The 23,794-nt window shown below is 39.9% G+C and overlaps 2 protein-coding genes across 4 annotated transcripts in view; one reads left to right on the top strand and one right to left on the bottom strand.

Moving 5' to 3' along the window:
- Positions 1 to 1,617: 1,617 nt before the first annotated feature.
- On the top strand, positions 1,618 to 13,530 carry LOC115426647 (myb-like protein X). Of its 2 annotated transcripts, none has more exons than XM_030144772.1 (8): positions 1,618 to 1,839; positions 2,878 to 3,057; positions 4,989 to 5,177; positions 5,622 to 5,798; positions 6,295 to 6,436; positions 9,310 to 9,875; positions 10,842 to 10,983; positions 11,641 to 13,530. In XM_030144772.1, the coding sequence occupies exons 1-8, from the start codon at positions 1,744 to 1,746 to the stop codon at positions 12,366 to 12,368; spliced, it is 2,220 nt and encodes a 739-aa protein (XP_030000632.1). In that variant the 5' UTR covers positions 1,618 to 1,743; the 3' UTR covers positions 12,369 to 13,530. The 2 variants fall into 2 exon arrangements, with proteins under 2 accessions (XP_030000632.1, XP_030000631.1); XM_030144771.1 differs by having other exon boundaries at positions 10,839 to 10,983.
- drp2 (dystrophin related protein 2) overlaps positions 12,769 to 23,794 on the bottom strand; it is a 105,658-nt gene continuing 94,632 nt past the window's right edge. For both annotated transcript variants that reach the window (XM_030144770.1, XM_030144769.1), the window contains 4 exons: positions 20,603 to 20,855; positions 17,248 to 17,365; positions 17,044 to 17,130; positions 12,769 to 16,689 (listed from right to left, as the gene is read on the bottom strand). In XM_030144770.1, the coding sequence (XP_030000630.1) occupies positions 16,670 to 16,689; positions 17,044 to 17,130; positions 17,248 to 17,365; positions 20,603 to 20,855 (478 nt within the window). In that variant the 3' untranslated portion in view covers positions 12,769 to 16,669. The remainder of the gene's footprint in view (positions 16,690 to 17,043; positions 17,131 to 17,247; positions 17,366 to 20,602; positions 20,856 to 23,794) is intronic.

Genomic DNA, 23,794 nt, shown 5'->3' with positions numbered 1-23,794 from the left:
AATATTGTGTTGTTTAGAAATGAATATGAACGTGTTTTCTTTGCATTATTTGAGATCTGAAAACACCTGTATCTTTTTGTTATTTTGACCACGTGTCATGTTCTGCAAATACATGCTCTAAATAACAGTATTTTTATTTGAAATTTGGGAGAAATGTTGTCGGTAGTTTAGAGAGTCAAACACAAATGTTCATTTTACTCAAACACATACCTATAAATGGTAAAATCAGAGGAAGTGATAATTTTGCAGTGGTCTCTTACTTCTTTCCAGAGCTGTATATAGTACTGTGCACAAGTCAGACAGTCTTAAGCTTTGTTGTTTTTGCAGGGTTGATATGAACTCGTGTCTTAATTTCTAACAAAAAATAAGTAGAAAATATGCACCGTATTCAAACACACACACACACACACACACACACACACACACACACACACACACACACACACACACACACACACAAAATAACTTAATGAATTCAGAACTTAACAGCTTCTGCAGGTATAGTCAGTATTTAATGTGACCTCCATTTGGGTTCATTAAATTTTCAATTCTCTTGGGTCAATTCTCCGGATGTTTTCTTAAATAATCTTGTGTTATATTGCACACGTTCAGAATGTCCCTTAGGCTTTAATGGTCTTTTATACTTTTCTCTTTCCATATAACTTCTATAATATTCTTTTTTTTTTCTTTTTTTCTTAAATGCATGACCACACATATGCATTTCTCAGTCATTGTTATAATCCAATACAGGAAGTTTTTCTTACAGTAAGTTCTTTAGCAAGTTTTTTAGAGTATATACTAACCTTAATGCCAACCCACCTGTTCTGCTCTGTCTGTTTTTTTGTCTTCTTGTGCTGTATGCAAAGCTGCTGAATTTTTGAATTTCCCTATCTATCTATCTATCTATCTATCTATCTATCTATCTATCTATCTATCTATCTATCTATCTATCTATCTATCTATCTATCTATCTATCTATCTATCTATCTATCTATCTATCTATCTATCTATCTATCTATCTGTCTGTCTGTCTGTCTGTCTGTCTGTCTGTCTGTCTGTCTGTCTGTCTGTCTGTCTGTCTGTCTGTCTGTCTGTCTGTCTATCTATCTAATATGTTCAACTGGAATACACAGCAAATATGTAAACAGTATTAAAAACTAAAATGCATTGTGTGAGTTTCAATATTCTCCATGTTTCTGGCATATTTCTTGTTAGAAATAAAGAAACATGCCCATCACAGCCCTGCAAAAACAACAAAACTAAAGTCTACCTAAGACTTTTGCACAGTACAGTATATTATTCTTAGTGTATCTAAATCTGACTGTACATTTGGCCTAAAATTCAGTTTGCTTGGCTGCTTCCTGTGCAGTCTCCTCAAATGACACGCAGGCCTCACTCTGTGGCCGGGCAGAAGTGCCATCATTATGTCATAAGATTACTTTCCTTCCAGAATGATCTTTAGATGTTCAAGAGCAATCTGGAGCCTTCTTGTCCACGTTATTCAGGGCCAGTGGTCATCCCCGCCTCTCCAGCTCCAATCCTGCAGGGATTGTCCCACCAATCGCAGGGGTAGGCAAGGGATTAGCTCGTCAGATTAAAGTGGCCATCTCCAAACCCTGGCTAATCCTGCCATCTGTCAGAGAGCAGCAAACCAGCCAAGGCGCTCTCCTCTGGGCTAATTAGAAAGCCAGAAGAACACAGCAAAAAGAAATCTCAGAAAAGCACACACTTTTTCTGCTGACAATGGAGGAGACATACCTTCTCAACCACCACGGAGTGAAGAAGAAGATTCTGGCTGGAGGCACTGGACCACTGCCTCACTTCCCTCCTGGGACAAAGGTGAGTCATAGATAATGACCTGATTATATAAATAATTATTCAATCTAAACCCAGTGCTTTAGTCATTTCATAATTACCATTGTGATGTAATTATTCCACATTAAAACGTCTATTTTTAGTGTTGTGATCCATTGCCCACATCAGTTAGACCACTGAATTATTCATAATGTGAGGAAATTATTCAGTATCTGGCTCTTACACACAGAGCAAACATTTGGTCAACCAAATTGCAACATGTTTTTTGGCACCATGTCTGTGTTTCTGTTCATGCACTGATCCACTGGTCGCCGAGTTTTCTGCTTCCTAGTCACATCCAGCCATATGGCACCAAGCCTGGACACTGTGACAAACATTTTCCATGACAATGCCAGCATGAATTTCCAGTATTACCTGCGTGTCTGCATTACAGTGTGTGTGGGTGTGTGTTGCCTCCCTGGAGAGGTGATTCCCAGTTATTATACACAATCTGTCAAGCTATAAACACACAGTTACATGGAGCCAGCATAAATATACTCAGGTACAGTAAAGCCTGTGTGACTCCTTTACATATATGTGTACAGTTATGGAAAAAAACATTACTGGACCACCCTTGTTTTCTTCAATTTTTTGTTAATTTCAATGCCTGGTACAACTAAAGGTACATTTGTTTGGACAAATATAATGATGACATAATGATAACAACAAAAATAGCTCATAAGAGTTTAATTTCAGAGCTGATATCTGCCCATTTTCCATGGTTTTCTTGATAATAACCAAAATCACTGTAGTTCTTACATCAATATCTATGGCATTGTACTGACAAAAACAGTGCTTTTAGGCATTCCATGTTTTCTTTTCTGTCTGTTTTAGTCACATGATACACACAGGAGTTAGTACTTGAGTAATAACCATTGTTTTTGTTGACTTTTGATGATCTGATAATGTATATGAATCACATAGTGTGCATAAAAAAAATAACATGGTTCAAACAAAGATACTGATACTGATTTTATGAAATAAAGTCAAATTCTTATTCCTCTTGTTCTCTCTCTGTATCAGCTGGTTTTCCATTTCCAGACACTGCTGGACAACTTTGAGCGTACGGTCATTGATGACAGTCGATTGGCGGGCAGACCAGCTGAGATCTTTGTCGGAAAGATGTTCAAGATGGAAGTGTGGGAGACGCTGCTGACATCCATGAGGATCGGAGAGGTGGCTGAGTTTTGGTGTGACGCTGTTGTAAGTTGGGCTACAGTCTATACATACATACAGTACAGGCCAAAAGTTTGGACACACCTTCTCATTCTTCGCATTTTCTTTATTTTCATGACTATTTACATTGTAGATTCTCACTGAAGGCATCAAAACTATGAATGAACACATGTGGAATTATGTACTTAACAAAAAAGTGTGAAATAACTGAAAACATCTCTTATATTCTAGTTTCTTCAAAGTAGCCACCCTTAGCTCTGATGACTGCCTTGCACACCCTTGGCATTCTCTTGATGAGCATCAAGAGGTAGTCACCTGAAATGGTTTTCACTTCATAGCTGTGCCTTGTCAGGGTTACTTAGTGGAATTTCTTGCCTTATTGATGGGGTTGGGACCATCAGTTGTGTTGTGCAGAAGTCAGGTTGATGCACAGCTGACAGCCCTATTGGACAACTGTTAGAATGCATATTATGGCGAGAACCAATCAGCTAAGTAAAGACAAACAAGTGGCCATCATTACTTTAAGAAATGAAGGTCAGTCAGTCTAGAAAATTTCAAAAACTTTGAATGTGTCCCCAAGTGCAGTCGCAAAAACCATCAAGCGCTCCAACGAAACTGGCTCACATGAGGACCGCCCCAGGAAAGGAAGACCAAGAGTCATCTCCGATGCTGAAGATAAGTTCATCTGAGTCACCAGCCTCAGAAATCACAAATTAACAGCAGCTCAGATTAAAGACCAGATGAATACCACACAGAGCTCTAGCAGCAGACACATCTCTACAACAACTGTTAAGAGGAGACTGCGTGAATCAGGCCTTCATGGTCAAATAGCTGCTAGGAAACCACTGCTCAGGAGAGGCAACAAACAGAAGAGATTTATTTGGGCCAAGAAACCGCCGTGTCTTTGTGCAACGCAGAAAAGGTGAACAGATGGATGCTACATGCCTGGTTCCCACCGTGAAGCATGGAGGGGGAGGTGTGATGGTGTGGGGGTGCTTTGCTGGTGACGCTGTTGGGGATTTATTCAAGATTGAAGGCAACCTGAATCAGCATGGCTACCACAGCATCCTGAAGTGACATGCCATTCCATCCGGTTTGCGTTTAGTTGGACCATCATTTATGTTTCAACAGGACAATGACCCCAAACACACCTCCAGGCTGTGTGAGGGATATTTGACCAAGAAGGAGAGTGATGGAGTGCTGCGCCAGATGACCTGGCCTCCACAGTCACCGGACCTGAACCCAATCGAGATGGTTTGGGGTGAGCTGGACCGCAGAGTGAAGGCAAAAGGGCCAACAAGTGCTAAGCATCTCTGGGAACTTCTTCAAGACTGTTAGGAAACCATTTCAGGTGACTACCTCTTGAAGCTCATCAAGAGAATGCCAAGAGTGTGCAAAACAGTCATCAGAGCTAAGGGTGGCTACTTTGAAGAAACTAGAATATAAGAGATGTTTTCAGTTATTTCACACTTTTTTGTTAAGTACATAATTCCACATGTGTTCATTCATAGTTTTGATGCCTTCAGTGAGAATCTACAATGTAAATAGTCATGAAAATAAAGAAAATGCAAAGAATGAGAAGGTGTGTCCAAACTTTTGGCCTGTACTGTACACCCAGTAATGAGACCCTCCAAAGAGGTCCTAATGAGTCTTCATCAGTGAGGAAAGGGAGGCTTTTGCTTCTCATTAAGATGCACATGAATCAACCCTCCATAGCCTCCTACATGCTCGATAATATAAACACAAACAACAATTGTGAAAACATTAACATTTGCACAGTCTTTTTGTGTTTTCCTTCTGCAGGAAAATCTCATTTGCAAGTAAAATTGTGGCGACTTCTCGTAGATTCCTAGAAGGCCTGATTGGCACGGGCTGGTAGCACCGAGGGGCTGACATGATGGAGGGCTCCAATGTTTAATGTGTGTAGTTATGTTTTTGTTGTTGTGTTCATTTGTCAGCACACAGGGCTGTACCCCATTGTGTCTAAAGGAATGAGGCTGATTGCTCAGGGCAGAGACCCCCTTGAAGGCCAGAGACACATGTGTGGAATGGGAAACCTGTTCCACTACCACTCCACTGGATTTCCAGAACTGGATGAACTGATGAGGACGCCTCAGCCCCTCATATTTATCATGGAACTGTTACAGGTAAACCATCAGGGTAAAATAATCACATCATACTGGATAGAGAAGAAAAGTATTCAGCTGTCTCCCACTGTTTCCTACAGATATAGCATCTGTAAACATATTTTGACAGTGAAAAGACATATTTACCTGTTTATTCAACACTCCTCTAGAACTGAATCAGTCCTGCACAGTATTTTCTAAACTTCAGTGACACCGCTGACAAAACCCAACTCTCTTTCTGCTTTGTGCTTTGAAATAATATATTATCCAGAACAAGATTATAACTCAGCAGGGGGGTACAGCAGCTGCACTAAATTAACATCGTCACTGATAGTTTCACAAAGCTTTTTCCCGCACACGCTGACAATTCTATGTACCTATTATTAATGCTTCTGTGGTTGAAGTGGGGTTTTTTTTTTCCACCTTCATCATGTTGTTCTGTCTTGGTGCCCCTGCTGCTTGCAGGTGGGAGACCCTATGTCCTACCAGAGAGAGTCGTGGATGATGGAGAAGGATGAGAAGCTGCAGATGGTGCCAATCCTCCACATGCAGGGCAATGCACTGGTCAAACGGAGAGAATTCAGAGAGGCCGCCAGCAAGTACAAAGAGGCCGTCCTGCTGCTGAAAACAGTCCAGTCCAGAGTGAGTGGAGAGAGAAAAGATGGGATGGAGACAGGAACTGAGTGATGTGCAGATTTATGAATTCAGAGGTTTTTCTCTGATTTGAGGTTTTTGGAGCACACAACTCCTGTTCTCCAGTGGGAGATTCCTGTTTTCCTGTTTTGCTCTGCTTCTTCATGTCCTTGATTGCAGGCGGTGGGGTGGGAGGGCTGGCAAAGAGGAGAAGGGCTGTGCAGAAGTCTCACATTCAAAGGGGATACAAGGATACAGGAAAACTAGGGGGAGATAACCTGTATATGAGATGTTGTGATAAGGGAGTGAAGGATTTTTTTTTTTTTTTTTTTGCACATTTCAGTAGTATTCAGCATGCTCACGAGTTTAACATTGGGGTCTTTCAAATTCACATAAAGCACAGAGTTTCATATAAATCATTAAAACACTGTACAGGAGACAGCAAGCAACATAGGAGCACTTGTAACATTCTTGTTCTTGTTCGTGTGTGTGTGTGTGTGTGTAGGAGATGCCGGGTGATATAGACTATATAAACTTGGGTCGAATGATCGTCCCGCTGGAGCTGAACTACTGCCAGTGCATGCTGGAGTTGGAAGAGTATTATGAAGTTATAGAACATACCGATGAACTGCTGGAGAAACACAAAGGTAATGCTTCCTCCAAGTACGTTAGATAGGATTGTATGGATTATGATTACAAATCCTCGTTTTGCCATTAAAACTCATTTTGTCTTTTTCTTTTCTGGAGAGACACTTAACCAAGCAGAAATTTTCTTTTACTATGTACACACACAGGCACTTAAATAGGAGTGGATAGTACTTACACACTGACTTTCCCCTGTAGGGATTTAAAACAGAAATATAGACTATTACTGGCTTCCTGTTTCTGTAACCTCACGGATACTTTGCTGAAAATTCTGAAAAATAAAAATGGGTATGATATCAGCACAGACCTACATTTGTTCACTGTTTGAGTTTAATGTCTTTAAAATATTTGCAGGCTATTTTAACCCATACATTTTTGAAGTAGTAACTTACAGAGGTCTAAAGTTTTAGAAAATCTTTAGAGAAATACTTTATACCTTTAAGGCTTGTTCTTAAATGTCTAACCTTGAGAGACTGGTTATAAAGAATATATATATATTTAATATTCATTTCTTTTACAGATTATATTTGCATTTATTCATGTAAGATTGGGGCAAGAACATGAATTTATTCTGTCTAGGCTGTTTCTTTAGAGAAATGCCACCAAGGCCCTGAGCCGATAGCGGGTTCAGTTCAAACATTACCAAAATGTTCTCCCTAATGTGCCATAATATCAGCAAAACTGAATGTCTTTGGAAGTATGCCCACAGCTTTCTTGTTGAAATTTCGATTAAAAGACTCCTGCCTGTGGATAGGGTGGGCTGTTAACAGCTGGCATCAAGACAGTCCTTCTTTTGTTCCCAAAGTCTTTTGTTTCCAGAGTTGTGTGTTCGCCAGCTCTAGTACAGAAAGAAAACCTGGATATTTTCAGCACCTCTGTATTTACCTGATATGACATGGGCTACTGTGAGATCTCTTCAAAGGGGTTTTCTGTTTTCTAGTGCGAACATGGGGAGGTGGGGTTAAAACTGGATAACATATGAAATATTTTAAGATGAAATGCATCAATTATGGCCCAAATATAATCTTCATAGTCTGAAATTATTGAGCTGTTAGGACAGGAACATTATTTGTAAAAAAAAAAAAGGAAAAAAGAAAAGAAAAAAAGAAAGAAAGAAAGAAACAGAGCAAATAAAAAGTAAGTGTGCACGTCAAAAAATAATAGTGTAAGATCCTGTTGAAAGTTACTGCCCTATAATTTAGATCAGATTGTCTTTGTGTAAAACTTATTACCTCCGCCAAAGAGGTTATGTTTTCATTGGGGTTTGTCTGTTTGTTTGTCTGTTAGCAAGACAAGTCAAAAAGTTACGGACAGATTTTGATGAAATTTTCAGGAAATGTTGATACTGGCACAAGGAACAAATGATTACATTTTGGTGGTGATCGGGGGGCGGACTGTTCTGCCTTGACGGAAGTCTGCGCTCTCTGGGTGCTTTTCTAGTTACATACATATTTACTTTTGAAAGTACTCAGATATTATAACTGCACAAGGCAAAAGGCCATTTGATCTTGAAAAAGTAGGTCAAGGTCACCCATTTTCAATAGGCTTCTGCTCCATGCCAAGATGCATCCACAGTAGAATTTTGGTGCAGATATCTCAATGCATTCTTCAGATAATGTGATTATGTCGTTGAATGGACAGACGGACAGACAGACAGATTGATTACAATACCCCCCAGCCAAGGGGTAAAAACCAAGTAAAGGATTTCCCTAACTGATTAGAGCAGCAAGTACTATGATCAGATATCATCAACCTCACCTTCATACAGCAACTTTTCACTGCTGAAAGTGAAATATGTGACCAGTGATAATTTTAAAATATGTCAAGCTGACAGATATGAGTACAATGCTTGGGATTTTTACAGCAGTGGATGTTGCATGTTGTGGCCGTATATCGAGCGTGTAGGAGGGCTGAGGTTGATGTAACCCTGGCTTTTATTGTTGAAGCAGGCTTGGGAGTTGTACTGTCATACCCATGGCTACTCATATAATCCTAGAGGAACTCACATGCTGGCAAAGTGTCTACTTCAGAGCCTTATGAATTATGCCCCTCGCCCGGAGACAGCATCCACTGAGGCAGGCTTTATTTTACACTCTGGCCTGGATTCCCAGTTTTATATTTTTCTTCTTATGTGCGTGTTCGTTCGTGTGTGTGTGTGTGTGTGTGTTTGAGGCAGTGTGACAGGAGGAAGATGGGCGTATGAACTTGCTTGTGAGTGAAATACTTTTGTGGAAACGGTGGGCAGGAATTTCCGAGCTCCACTGCTCCTGCTGTCACATAGCTGCAGTCCGCTTCATCATCATCATCACACTTTTTGGCTTCATTTCGTTTCCACTTTACCTGTATTATGCTCTCCCAGCTGTTGTTCCTCCTGTCATGTTGTTTGCATCAGGCACTCCAGTTCTCTGCTTCATGCCTTCAACCTACTTGTCCCAGTTGAAGCTTGCTGCAGTGTCTCTGCTTTTGCTAGAGGCAGCAAAGAAATCTGTTTAAATTTTGGCTGAATGAAGATTTAGCACAGAGGGAAATTTAATGCTGAGGAACTGAAAAATGGATTTAACCAAGCACATGAGCCCATTCTGGTGGGAGAGGACCATTACAGACAGCGAGCATGTGTGTATCTGCATATATTTTAGAAACATGAGGCTGTAGTACAGAATAATACGCAGCATTTTGCATGTTTTTGTGTTACAAATGCACTTCAGACACTAACAATGCGCAGCATGCACACATGACAAATTACCCACTAGGCTACAGTAGACAGCAGAGGTTTATTATTACATATCTCTTGGTTTGACACTAATGATATTATTAACGCCTGCGTCTTATTTACTCTCTTGCTGTTTTCTCATGTGTTCGTCTTTTTGCTTTGTAGACTGTGTGAAGGGCTATTACAAGAGAGCAAAGGCCCACGCTGCAGTGTGGAATGAAAAAGAGGCCCGGAGAGACTACAATATGGTGGCACACCTGGATGTTACTCTGGCCTCGCTCGTCAGTAGAGAGCTGAAGAATCTGTCAGAACGCCTGAAGGAGAAGTACTGGGAGGAGAAGGAGCAGTACTGGAACATGCTAGAGAAAAATGAGATGAAAGAGGAAGGTGATGAAGAGGAGAAAAGACAAAAAGAAGATACTAAAGATGAAGTGACAGAAGAAAAAGCTAAAGAAGAATCTCCAACAGGGGGTGAAGGAGTTCATAAAGAGGAACATGAAAGGATAACAGTTCCAGCTACTGATGAAACAGGTGGCCAAGAGGCAGTTAGGTCATCTGAGATCAGTGTGAACGCCGCTGCATTAACAGAGGGGAAGGACTGGCAGCAGATGTTGCGACTGGTTATGCTACTGCAGGACGAAGGAAACTTCCTGGTGAAAGAAAATCACTTTAAAGAGGCTTCTGACAAGTTCAAGGAAGCCATAGAATACGTGGACTTCCTTCAGAAAAAGGTCAGTGAAATTACTTACATGAAGTAATGGAATAGTATGAATATATTATATATATATATATTATGTAATAAATCAATATTTATACAACACTTGTCTGTTTCCTAAACAGATTTGACCCTAGCTTTTAGAATAACAGGACACACACAGTCATGTTGCATTCAGTTTTTGTGTGCTACAGAGACACTAAGCTAAGCACACTTTTTTTTTTTTTTTTTATTATTTACACATTTTTCACCCCTTAAGTACTACAGAACTGACAGTAAACCACAATACATATGATTGTCGTGCAGGGTAATAAGTATTACACCATCTCTGGATTGTCACATCACACACATCACCACCTAGTTCAATCTAAACTGGATCTTTTGTGATGTTGATGTCCAGATGGACGTCAGGTGTTGATACACAACACATTAACAATTCCCTGTTCAGTACATTCAGTGTGATGAATAGTTGAATGCGCCAGAAAGCACAAAAGGATTGCGGCTCGCTGTTTTTGGTAAACTATAATCATCTGTCATTGTTGCTTTTTCACTGAAGAGCAGCTGTGGTATTGTAGGTGTGCTAGTGAAGTGAAGAGCAGAGAAAGACTGCTAAAAATAACTGAGATATCCACTGAGATATCACTATGACAGCACTCGCCTGTGCTTCTTTTCTTTCTTAAACTTCCTGTACTTTGCGACACCTCACTGTCTAGTCCCACATACCTTTCACCCACAACAAACTCCCTCCTCTCATCAATCCACCCACTTCTGTCATCAACTGTCCTCCTTCTATTCTACCTCTCACTTCTGCTGTCTATCATTTTCTACAGCCAATCCTCTTCATTTTCACACCTTCCTTACGCATCTTCATTTCTGTTTTCTGCTGTGCCTTGTTTCATCTTTTCAGTATATCCTCTTCCATTTATCACCACTTCTTCCTTCCAGCTTCCCTCCAATTTTGTCTTCTCTGTGCTCTCAACAGGTAGATCAACGTGGCGAAGACTGGGAGTCCCTGGAGAAAGTTCGACTTCCACTGAATCTCAACCTCAGCCAGTGCATGCTCGAGCTAAAGCAATACCAACAGGTGGTGGAGCTAAACAACAACTTACTTAAAAAGCATAAAGGTAATATAACATTATGTGTGGGTAGAATTTTTCACTGGGGAAACAAGAGACAGAATAAAAAAAAAAGTCTTAGTTTGATATAGAAATAGGAACATGAGTCTTGAAACACACTTTGTTTTACGTTTTTTTCTCTCACACCTTCACTTTTTGAGCTTAAAAATAACAAGATCTCTTGCCTGGCCCTCAGCAAACGCCTGCTTTCACATCGCAACAATCCTTGATCTTTCTGTTTACCAGGGAAAAAGAAACCAAACACTCTCACCCGCATTGCTGAAACTCTCGCTTTCATTCCCCTGGCACCCACCCATGGACATCACAGTCAAAAATGAATTCATTGTTTTCTTTTTTGTTTCTGTATGACTGAATTATTTATAGTTGAGGCTGATGTGAAATGATTGTTCGTAGCTTTCCTTTTCCCTTCATTTACTTCTTCCCAACTTTCGCCTTGTACGTTCTGTCCCCTGTCTTGCTGCTGTTATTCAGTGCAGTTATTTCATTCCTGCCCTCCTTCTAGTCCTCTGTTTTACTTTCTCCTTTTAGTTTTATTCTTTCTGACCTCTTGATCGCATGACTGAACTCCTGATCTTAACTTTCTTTTCCTCTTGTCCCCTACAGTCTTTGCACTTAAATAATTCTATCATTTCTAACCTTCCACAGGTAACTTTAAGGCGGTGTACCAGCGGGCTCGAGCACACGCCGCCTTGTGCAACGAGGATGAAGCTCGGAGAGACTTCGCCACAGTGGAGAAACTGGACCCAAAGTTCAAACCATTTGTTCGTCAGGAACTGAAAAAAATGGGTGAGAACATCCGTTCCATGCATTCCCTCCAGAACAAGAATTACTGGGATACAACACAGGAGAAATGGGGACCTGAAGGAAGACGAGCTAAGGCTGCAGCACAAAAAGCGAGAAAAAAGAATGTAAAATCTGCACAGAAAGACGCAGAAGAAAAAAACAAAGCAAATGTGAAGGCAGATGAAGGTGGTAAGATGGAAGAAGGCTCAGTGAAAGCCAACCCCGCTGCAGCAGAGGGAGGGAATGATGCGGGAACAGAGAAAATTCAAGATGTGAGAACAGAACAGAGCAATAAAGAGCCAAAGTGCGGGAGAGCTGCAGTAGAGGGCTCAGATAATGAAAATACAGATAGCGCTGTGGTTCTGGAGGACGGGCACGGTGCACCAGATAATCGAGACACAGATAAAGATAGTGATCCAGCACCCACCAGCGCAGGCAAAGATAATGTAGTGAGCAAGCGATCGGAGTGCGATAAAGGCACAAAGAAGGTCAAATGTCAATCAACTGTTGCACCGGGCCCAAGAAGGGAAGGCCAAAGGAAGAAAGCCTCCGGTGATAAGGCAGGAAATGGAGACACTCAATCAATGTAGACCAATGGGTTGAAAGTGCAGAGCCAAAGGCTGCAGGAGAAGCCGAGAGCAGTAACAGATAGACCTAAAAGGGAGTTCAGAGACAAAAACGCACGATGGTTACAGATGGGTTAACAGAAGAAAAAAAACAAGGATAAACAACCACGCTCACACAGAAAAAGGAAATATTGATTTTGTCATATATAAATCCAAATATAAACAAAAGGAAAAAAATTAACATAAACAGCTCATTTTTGGCACCATTCTGAGTCAAGTTTCATTATTCAATTCTCAAAGGGATGAGTGCAAGCACATAAAAAACAGGCTAATTCCAAATACAAAGTTTTTTATTTCTGTACACAAAGAGTAGAAAGCAGCCAGTAACCCACTTATTACAGTAAAAAGCCTTACTTCAGAAAACTTTTTTTACAGATTAAAAACTTCAGACACCGAGTAGTGTTTTAAGTGCAGACTGAGTGGACAGAAACATGAAATCAAAATGATTAAAACAGAAACATTTGAGTTGTTAATGAGGTATATTAATGGTGATTTTAAACCCAGTAATGTATAAGTGTGTGTATACATGTTTTAAGGTAGGATGTTTGAGGTTAGGTGATTCATTGTTCTGTCGTGTACAAGGTGACATATAGGCGCATGTGTCCTTGTTGCAAGCATGATAGCAAACACAGAGGGCCTGACGCAAAGGCAGGAGAGTAATGATGGGACTCGTTAGCATGTCGGCCCGACCACATGCTGCAACAGAGGTCGATATGTAGCCTTGTTGCAGCATCCTCTTGGGGGGGGGGGGGGTCCTGTCTCTATGGAAAGCCTTTCTTCAATCACAGCTTCAGTCATGCTACAGGGAGCAGGGTTTGTGTTGTTACTGTGTGTCTGTGAGAGCGGTTTGCCGGAGGCCGCTGGCTGTGCTGCCCCGCCTGTACAGAAAATTGTACATTGATCAGACCTCAGATGATCACACAGTCAGAGAGAGATAAGACTCTGCTGCAGCCGGGTGACCATCAAAAGCAATTTAGACGCTCCTGTCAAACATCGGCCGAGTGGAATGTGAGGACAAGCTGTGTATGGTAATTTAACGCTGTCATAATCCCACCTAGTGTATTTATTTCATTCTGCCTCTCATCTACTCCCTTTATTGTCTAAAAATAAACATAATGAATGTTGACATGCAGCCCAATGGGGAATGCCTCCTTCTCTTTTTCACACACTGTCACTGTTATATCGCTTTATGTATCCACAAAGGACTAACACAGAAGAGAATAGAGTTACAAGTGTGAGGGCGCTGGGTGATCATTAATGTATAATAAGATCTGTGAGTACCAATAAATAAATGACAATGAAAAAACATTGTTTTTCTTCTCTTTTTCTTTTTTTTTTTCCAAGTTGAGCTGCTACTTGTTTGGATTTGTAAGCACCTAAAACAGGTGGGCTAAGATGGTCATAATAAAGCTGTAATAATCAGGGTATAGCATAGTATTTACACCAGCTGTGTCGGTTTAATATTGAATTAAGGATAATCAGGGGCCAAAAACAAAGGTTAATAAGAGGAGAAACATTACTATTTAAAGTTTAGTAATATTTTGGTGACAATATGGCAGTCTGTAAATAATAAACCTGTTATCAGAGGAATATTTTTTCTTAAAAATGGTAATATGATGACATTAGTGTCCTGATATGAGCTTTGAATATTAGAGGCTGCACCTTTAAAATCATGTGAAAATTCATGGCACTCAAAATGATTATACTACTGGAAAACAAGGGGAGATGAATTTCAGCTTTATGAAATATTATCATTGGCAGGTTTCCAAAATATTATGGTAATTACATAGCTGACATGATGCTATTACCTTTTTACTATCAAACTTTTACCTCCTTATTACCATGTTATTACTGTGCTGCAATGTGAAATGCTGCTTCTTAACCTACGCTGCTGTAGAATTCTCAGATGTTGATGACTACGTTCAATAACTACAGCGCTTCGGTGGGAATGGAATGAGAAAGAGGAGAGATGTGTTTTGGAAACAAGGCGCTCTCTTGCTTCCCTTAAGGCTATTAGCATTTGTATTATGAACGGCACATCACCTTTCCAACTTACAAACCTGTGGAACTGCGTCCTTGGGGACAGTTCCCTAGCAACAGTATCAAAACTAGGAGAATAATGTCAAATGTGAGCGTTAAGCGCCTGGAGCAGGAGCCCATAATGAATGCAGCACTTGGGTTTCAAACTCATATATGAGAGGTCAGAGTGTACTTGTAAGGTTTAAGAGGAATTCCTAAACATGTATTTCTGTGTTTTCTGTAAAAATGAGGCGGTTTGATTGCTGAGATTCACACAGAGCCACAGTTGGCTTGTTTCAGACAGCCTCTTGTCCACTTTCTGGGATTTTGTTGTTGCAGGCACATCAAAGTAGATCTCTCCCACCAACCCTCAAGCAATAAACTGAATTTTCTTTGCACCTTTCCTCTCATTTCTCAGATGCCTAGTCCCTCGAAGCAATCCCAGCATCATAGCCTCACTCATAAACGCACTCCTAGACTGGTTTCATTGTATGGAAGCTCACGCTCTGTGTTCTCCACTTCCCATTATTCCAGTTACTCTGTCTTCAAAATGAGCCACAAGACTATCCAGGGTCTGAAAGAAGCTGATAGACAAAGACACAAGCCTGACGCCGCCTGTTTCCCTGAATGTAAAAACACCAAAAGGTCCTTTGTGTGTGTCAGAAAAACTCCTCTTGATAATGTGGATTCAGTTTGGTTTTAAGGCATTCATTGACTGTGCTAAGTTTAGAACAGAAAGCACCCTATGACCCTGATATGACGAAGGCAAAGCCATCTTAACCACTCATCTTTTTGTAAATCTGAAAGCAATTAAGTGTGCATTAGTGACTGAAAAGGAGGCATGTAGAGTCAGTAATGTTTTCAGGCAGAAAGGCTACTGTTCTTTTCAAATCTACATGGAGTGGAGGGATTATTAAGGATGAAGTCAGTGTAGGATCGTATTATGGTGGCACTTCTTGTCCCCCCCCTGTAGTGTCTGCAATTGGCCTGGTAGTGAGGGAGAGAGGTTCAGCCTGGCAGCACTATTGCCTGAAGCTCCTTCCTTCACTCTCACTGCACACAGCAGGAGAACACAAAAATCCTCAAGTGGACTGTTGCATGCTGATGTATTTATCAACAGACATTTCCTCTAAAAAACTTTCTTCCACAAAACACACTGCCTCACAACTTGGAGCTTGACTCGATTCTGGGAACCCAAGAGATGAAACAGATCTCCATTTTTATGGCTCTGGTAGCTGTTTATAATTTAGGGGATGCAGCAGAGCTTGTTATTGATCATGCAGGAAGTATTTGTGTTTTGGTGTATAATGCATTATGAGGATAGGGGAAGGAACACACTGAACACATGTGGATGTATGCATGTAGCAGCAAAACTGTATGCACGTGGAGTTAATATGAGTGGCTGTGAATGAGCGTAAAGGGCTCACTTAGGGGAGGCGAGCAATGAGAGCGACAAGCAGTTTGAAGGGATTAGAGGAATACAGTATGTGCATACAGAGGCGCTGTGCTAGCGGGCACTTTGGCTGTCTTGAATAAATCATGGATTTAACTGATGATGTGTCACTCTCACAAAGTAAATAAGCTCGTTGTGGGTGCTGTCAACTCCCTGACAATCTGCACCACGCAGCCACATGAAGCGCAGTCAGCCCAGCCCTGATCTAGTTTACACTAGCGAGCTTTACCGTGCTACCTCCCATCAAAAAACAATAACAACATCGGGGATGACATACAAAAATGAACACTGAAAATACAGGCATTCTGACACAACAGAGGGTATCCTTCTTATGCTTGTTTGCATTTTCTTTTTGTTTCTTTTCATGGTTAGTCCAATTTGTGCTGTGGATTGATATAAAGCTTCACACCTCTGAACAACTACACAGATACTGGTAAGCACAGTGTCTTGGCTGAGCATTTTCCTTTACATTAGTCTTTCCCTGATCTGCTGCTAAAGTTAGTTTCCTTTGGCTCGTTAACATAGTGTCAGGCTGCACTTCTGAAGTTATCAAGCGCAGTCTGGCCAAACGGACATCAGCCTGAGCCTTTAGCAGTTTGCATGAAAAAGGCTTTTAGTGCACAAAGTTCCGGTAGAGGGTTAGCTCTGGGTATCTTAGCTGTTGCAGTCATGAGGCCCGGTGATCTGTGGCCTGACCTCAGCCGTATGGAACCCCCCCCCTCCCCTTCCTCCTCCTCCTCAGCCATCGGCGTCCATTCAGGCTCTCACTCTGCTCTTCCAGGTCCATGTGGGGTTAAATGTGTGAGGTGGTCCCTGAAACGATCAAACAACAAATGAGGGAATAGAGCTTTTAAAATGTCAGGACAGTATTTTTGGTTGTATCTGAGATGTCGCTAATTATAATAACCTCCTTCTTTGTTAAAGTCACAGGCATTAGACTCCTCAGTAAATTGCACTTTAATTGCAAAGGGCGGTTTTCAGTGTCTGACATGAACGCTCTACTGTTTCTCTTTATCTTACCTCTCCTCACCGCCATTTAATTCCCTGGTCCCTCCCCTGATAATCGACCCACAATAGTACATATTTGCACTGCTCTCAATCTTTTCTCTCCCTGGAGTAATGCAGGAGCGCGGTTGCTACAATCCACGCAGGTGAGACTGAACTCACCCGGCTCTGAAGGGAAGACGTTTCTCAGTTGTTCGATGACCTCCTGAAGCTGCAGCACCGTGTCCTGCTCATGTTCCACATCATCTCCTGAAACATACACATACTGTGCGTTACACCACTGTGAATGAATGAGGGTGAAGCGAGAGGACGCACGGCTTCGTATTCAGTTTGCATGTGTTGATTCCACATGTGAGTGCTGCTGACCTGCTGCTTCAGTGTCAGTGGTCTCTCTGCTGGCCGGCTCCCCGTGGTGACCCCCTCCAGACACGGGAGAAGACAGGGTTGATGGTTCTGATCCGTTGGCCTCTGAATCATCTTTGGGCTGTTAGGAAAAGACAGATGATCATTCGGTACAAATAATTGCTCATATTCATCACATTTCAGACTTCAGAGTCATTTAGCCTCTCACATTGTAATGAATGTGATAGATAATGGCACTCAGCCAGCAGCCCTCAAACAGCAAATCTGAACTAGCGTTTTGGGCAATTTTAACCCACAGCTGTTACACAAAATGATCATTTGACTGTGATTTGTGCTTTGATACACAGATGAAAAGATGCTGAACTCTCCTGCACACAACAGCATTACAAAAACACTAAGTATTGCATTCACACTGCAAGCCGTAGCGCCCAAGTCAATGTTTTATTACCTCCGCCAAGGAACAGTGGAGGTTATGTTTTCATCGGGGTTTATCTGTTTATTTGTCTGTTTGTCTGTTAGCAAGATAACTCAAAAAGTTATGGACGGATTTTGATGAAATTTTCAGGAAATGTTGATATTGATTAAACTTTGGTGCCAATGGGGGGGGGGGGGCTGGCTAGTCTCAGTCCTGAGGTGGCCACACATGCACAAAAGAACAATAAAAAACATGTCAAACACTGTTGTACAGACATAAATGTCAAGGCAACTAAAGTTTGTGTTGGTGGTCTGTGGGAAACATCAGGCCCACCAAAACTTCACACAGCCATAAAATGTGTGGAGGTGAGGCATGTTTTGCTGTTTTGTTGTAGTAGTTTTTCTACCTATAGTGAAGTAGTCCTAAAATCAAACAAGTGTTGCCATTCACATCAAACTCCACCCCTCACACGTACTGTAGCTTATTTTGGCATCGATCCAGCTGATTTCATTATGTCTATGTGTGTGAGCATATCAATTGCCTCTATATATGTGCCAAGTTTGAAGTAAACTGAAACAAAATTTTGCTCATAATTAAATGGGGGGAAAAAAAGGGGAAAAAAATCATAAAAAATTGGAACTTTAACCTATTTTTCCCAGAATGTAATCACATCTATTCTGGATCATTGGCAATCCATAAACCCAATTTGGTATGAATTCAAACAATAGTTTTGCTGCTGGAGTGTTAACAAACACACAAACTGAACCAAAAACAATACCCAATACCCTTGCCTCCCCTTTGGGGGGCAGGGTAATAAATCTAAATGTAATTTGGAATTATTTTCCAACCATAAACACGTGCATTTAATGTGCAGGTTCTAAAGGCATCTGTCAATTTATAATTAATGCATTTCCAACAAATCCTGCTGTAAGACTTTTCCACCACTCAGAATACTGTATAATCATGTCAAAAGCAGTCACATTTGATGAATTTTTTTCTTGACACTCAGTTTGGAGTTATATTTCTAGAATAACATAGTATAACCTTCAGTGAGTTGCCTGTTGCTCACCGTTTCTGTCCACTTCTCTGCTGGAGTTCGTTGGATGATTCATTCATGGGCACTTTGTAAACTCTGCAATCGATTGTGCTTGCATCATAAAATATGGTGCATTCAGCTGTACCTTGTAAATTCTTTGCTAAAATCTTTGCTAAAATGGTTACAACGGTTATTTAAACCAACACAGATTCTTTTTTGGATTTTCTTTTGTTTCTGCAGTAAATTGAAAATTACATTTTAAAGATTATGTTAAAATCTTTTCTTTACCACACTATTTTTGCACAACCGGTCCTCAGGTACCTCTATGATCATTTTCAAGTTCTTTTACCACAGTATTTTTAGTAAATAAATAATAAGACAAACTACAATATAGTATATTTTGGCCTGTATGTTGTAGCACTAATAATAGGCAAAAATGTTTAGTCCATTTCTTATGGGCTCAATTAATAAATATTGTTTATGACCTCTGATCTACAGGTATGAATGTTTAGACTGAGGTCAAATTGCAGACAATCAAACCTGTATGTGATTTAGGAAGACATGCGTATCTGTATATGGTACAAAAATTTTAAGTGAAAAGATCACATTCCATATTATTTGTGCTGTTCACGCTATCATGAAAAAATATATGCCTGAGTCATATGTGAGCAATAAAATCTGATTGGAGCCATTTTTTTTCTGCAGTCTGCAGTCATTCATATCTGCATAATGTGACTCAGGAGGATCTTCCCTAACAAGCACACCATACATACAACTCATATTATTATCTATTGTTTTGCAACAGTGAAGCGATACTCAGGAGGTGAGTAAGTTCAGCTGTTGAAGTAAAACCGGGGTGTCTATAGAGAACAAAGATACTGAATTGCAAAAACTACAAAGGCGTATTTTACAGATTTAGTTTAGTAATGTTGATCTGTGGGGAAAAGGATGATATGCATTTGAATATCCATTTGACGCAGGCATGTACCTCTTCTTTATTTAAAATCAATGCTCTTCTGTCATACACTCCTTCTATTTATTCTCACTTTTCAAGCCATTTACCTCACGCAAAGCCTTCCTGTCCCTCTTTCTCTGTGTCATTTAGTCCTGGTCTTATCTCTTTGCTAAATGAGGTGCATTTGAAATTTGCATCAACATAAATAGATTCAAACCCTCCTTTATACCTGTACATACTGCCATTCCCTTCTAAAATCTAGGAGAAAAAGATAGTCAACTGCATTTCTACAGTGAATTTATGTTTTTTTTGGTCTTTTTTTTTGATAATTTTTTAAAATTTATTTTCATTGTGCATCTCCAAAAGTACAATAAAAAAAAGAAAGAAATTCACAACTTTTTTTTTTTTTTTTGGTCTTAATATTATATGTAGGTGTGATGTCTTTTATGTTGCAAAACCGATGATCCCATACACGATAATAAATTGATATGTACACTTAATAAAGTAACCTTTCCCTCAGACTGCACTAAATCCTTTCATATTGCATTCTTCAGGCTTATCCTCCTCCGTATTAACCCTGTCAATACTGAGCTTTTTTAAATCCCTTTATTGATATTTCTTACCTTAGAATACCTTCCTTCAACATTCATAGCTGACATTTTCAGAGCAGCCATTGTTTTGATATTTCTTTTTTGCATGAGTCTACTTTTCTTCTTTGTACTTCAGGAACATATGCGAAACACTGTGCTGCTTATGCGCGCACTGTGACGCATACAAATCTTGACAGTGAAGCTTGAACACGTCTGTGCCCTTGATTCAAATGACAGCAGCAGTTATACAGAGGGAATTTGCTAATGTAGCTGAGCAGAGGACACACAGTGGATGGCCACCTCTGCTACTGTAGGGATCCAACCCTTGACCCTGACGCCCCATGACGCCCCAGATACATCACCTGTAGCAGTAGCTCCCTGAGCCTGCGCAGCTGGGACTCCAGCTGTTTGTTGTGGTCCTCCAGGATCTGCATACGGGTCTCCAGGCGGGTCTTGTGTTGACGGAGGACGCGCGCCTCGGCCAGGAGCTCCTCGTCCTGCTGGCTGCCTGCTGTGGGTGAACCTGGATCGCCCTCTCCGGCTTCAGTCAGCATAGGAACAGACGCTGCCTCTTCATGCTTCCATTTGAGACGTCTGTACTCCCCCTGCAGCACCCTGAAGTACAAGACACAGGCAAAACAGTCAGTCCCACATGTTTGTGCTGCAATCAAAACACATGCACACAGCAGGAGATATTTATTCATATCCATCTACTACCTGACGAACAGAATGTTGATTATGGTTAGAAAAAAAAATCACTAAAATGATAATATTGGCTCATATAAACAATACAGCAGGGTGTTAATCTACTGTTAATACCTCACCACACGGGGAGCAACAATTTTCATTTGACTTTAAGATGCAATACATCAGTCTCTCCTGTGTCTTATGTGAGTAATGCTGCAGCCGTTAAGTGACTATGATTAATGAAGCATTACTACTAACATTATTTCCATTTGGCTGCTGAAAAGATCAAGCTGGTTCAACAAAACAAAAAACATTCCATATATGAAAGGTGTTTGAGACTTGTATTGATTTATTATTTAGATATGCGCCACGAGAGAGGATATAAATTAAACTACAGCAGGCACTCTTTATAAATGAGGCCAACAGAGCAACAGCGCACACTGCAGTCCCCCCATAACTTTGTAAAAAAAAAAAAAAAAACATGCACTGGGTCAAGGCTTTATGCACCCGATGGGCACATACACATGACTGTGTGTATCTGCAAAGGTCACAACTGAAAAGAAGATGAGACCAAATTATTCATATGAATCATTCACATAAAGGTTGCCTCTAGTAATTAAAGTGGATTGGGAAAAATTATCTGCTTCATTTATGGAAAATGTTTGAACCTCCTTGCTGTCGGGACAAAATAAATGAACCATTAGTTTGTGCTCTATCGGAAATGCTGTTAAATTGTATCACAGCGGTGCATTATCCATTATCTTTATTTTTTTCCCCCTTGTGCAGAACACAAACACACTGAAAGGTGATTTACACACACTTTCATGTCATCACATCAGGCTTCACTGTCAGGTGTGTGCACAGATGGTGGTTGGGTGAGATTTAGAGTGAATAATTGTTTGTTCTCAACAGGAGGTCTGTAAATAGTGCAGACATATTGAAAACAGAGTTATGCTCATAAACTCTTTGTGTTACTCTGCCTTTGGACAGATTTACTGATGAAAACCACTTCTTTAACCAAGCTTTAAATTTTTCACTGGATTCTTTTTTTCAAAACCCTGACGTAAACTTCAAACCTCTAACTAAAGCCTATTCATCTTCAGCTGTCAATCTTCACAAAAGAAAAACATGGCACAGATAAGATGATGATTCTTTATTCTCTAAAAAATATTATATGGTTGAATCAAGACTACCCCTTTGAAGGATTTATATGGGTGCTTCTATGAAACTGGGTTCATTTTGGTAACTACTTTTTATACCCTATAATAAAAGAGAAATGTAGACATATTTCCCCCCAGGATGTACCTAATAATGACCTCAGATAAATGCAAAAAAATTATACTCTTGCTCTGAGCCATCCCAAAATTAATGAATTTTTAATAAAATACTGGGGCCAAAAATAGAACCAAAATTGGGACAGGAAAAGCTACCTAGGTGTGAGTGCATTTGATCTGGAAAACATGGCTTGAAATGGTCTTATATACCGCTATAAATAAAGACACTGTGTTAAATTTGACAATCCTAGTGGTTTTTCTGATACAGATATGTGGGTTTTTCATGAATCTCAGTCTCATTCCAGGTTTCGTGTGTAACCCATCATGTCCACTTGTGTTACATGCAGAACCTGCCCATTTAAACACAAATAAATTGTGAGCGATGTTGCAACAGTGGTTATTTTTGTGAAACACTCTGCCTTGCATAATTAGATCACTTCCTAAAATGGACCTGTGAGGGAATAAAAAGATATAAAAAAAAAAAAAATAGTAACGTGTAATTTTTCATGTCCTTTTTGCCATGTTACATGCATATTTTTGTATAAAAAATAATATAAAAATGTGTTTTATTTGAAAAACAGTTTATCTTATTTCAGGAAAATATTTATTTTTAAAATAGACCCAAAGTGCTTCCAAACTTGCTTCATACATTAGTCTGGTTTGAATTTTTAGCCCCTCTGTCCTGTTTTTAGGGACCAGTTTCATAGAAGCACCCAAACGTGAGGTTATTGGGTAGGTTGTAAAGACATTATCCATCATAAATATATTGATTTAAGCATCAGATGAAAGATTATTACAATTTTAATTATTTTAAAATCTGCATCTCATATTTCTTAATAATTTAGTACATAGTAATAATTATAATTCAACAGCCATCACCAGATCATCCTCATGCCCTTCAGCAAATCAAATTATGGCATGTCTAATTAACAGATTCCTACATTAAGGCTTTCATATTATCACATTTTATATGACTGGCAGTATTTCATCAATAAATGGTCATGTGTTTCACATTTTACTAATAAGGATTTCCTCTGCCAGTTATAAATGGTAGTAACTTATTAGTCATGGTTTAACACAGGATAAGATGAAATAAGCCAAGCAACGAGCAACATCAGAGATTTAACAGAAAAAAAAACAAACATATAAAGAGCAGTAGTAATTTAATCCTTCTAAATCGTGAGCTTGGATCCCTGTATGATCAGTTGGGTAAGTTCTTTATAACTGTTTAATAATGACAAGTGTTTTGGTTGTGACCTAAGAGTGGGTTGTAAGATCTTTTGGTTGAAAAAAACTTTTAAAATATAGATGAACAAATATATACAGTAAAAATGACTAAAACTTAAGCGCATCATTTTTGTGCAGCTTATTTATTTCCTTATGTACTGCAAACATAACAAATTAAATTACATACATACAAACATAGTTAGGTAGTTTTAATGTTAATTCAATTCACTGATAGAAAAATGAATCTGAATGAATGATGAAAATGGCCCAATCAGCCACCGTCAACCAAAACCATCTACTGACCTAAAATGTTTAATAACTCCTGAACTCTTATCCTATAATTAATAATTTAAGTAAAATGCACTT

Source organism: Sphaeramia orbicularis, chromosome 10, assembly GCF_902148855.1.
Source record: "Sphaeramia orbicularis chromosome 10, fSphaOr1.1, whole genome shotgun sequence".
NCBI classification, from domain to species: Eukaryota; Metazoa; Chordata; class Actinopteri; order Kurtiformes; family Apogonidae; genus Sphaeramia; species Sphaeramia orbicularis.
Note: the sequence above shows the minus strand (reverse complement) of the source record. Positions and strands in the feature narration are given on the sequence as shown.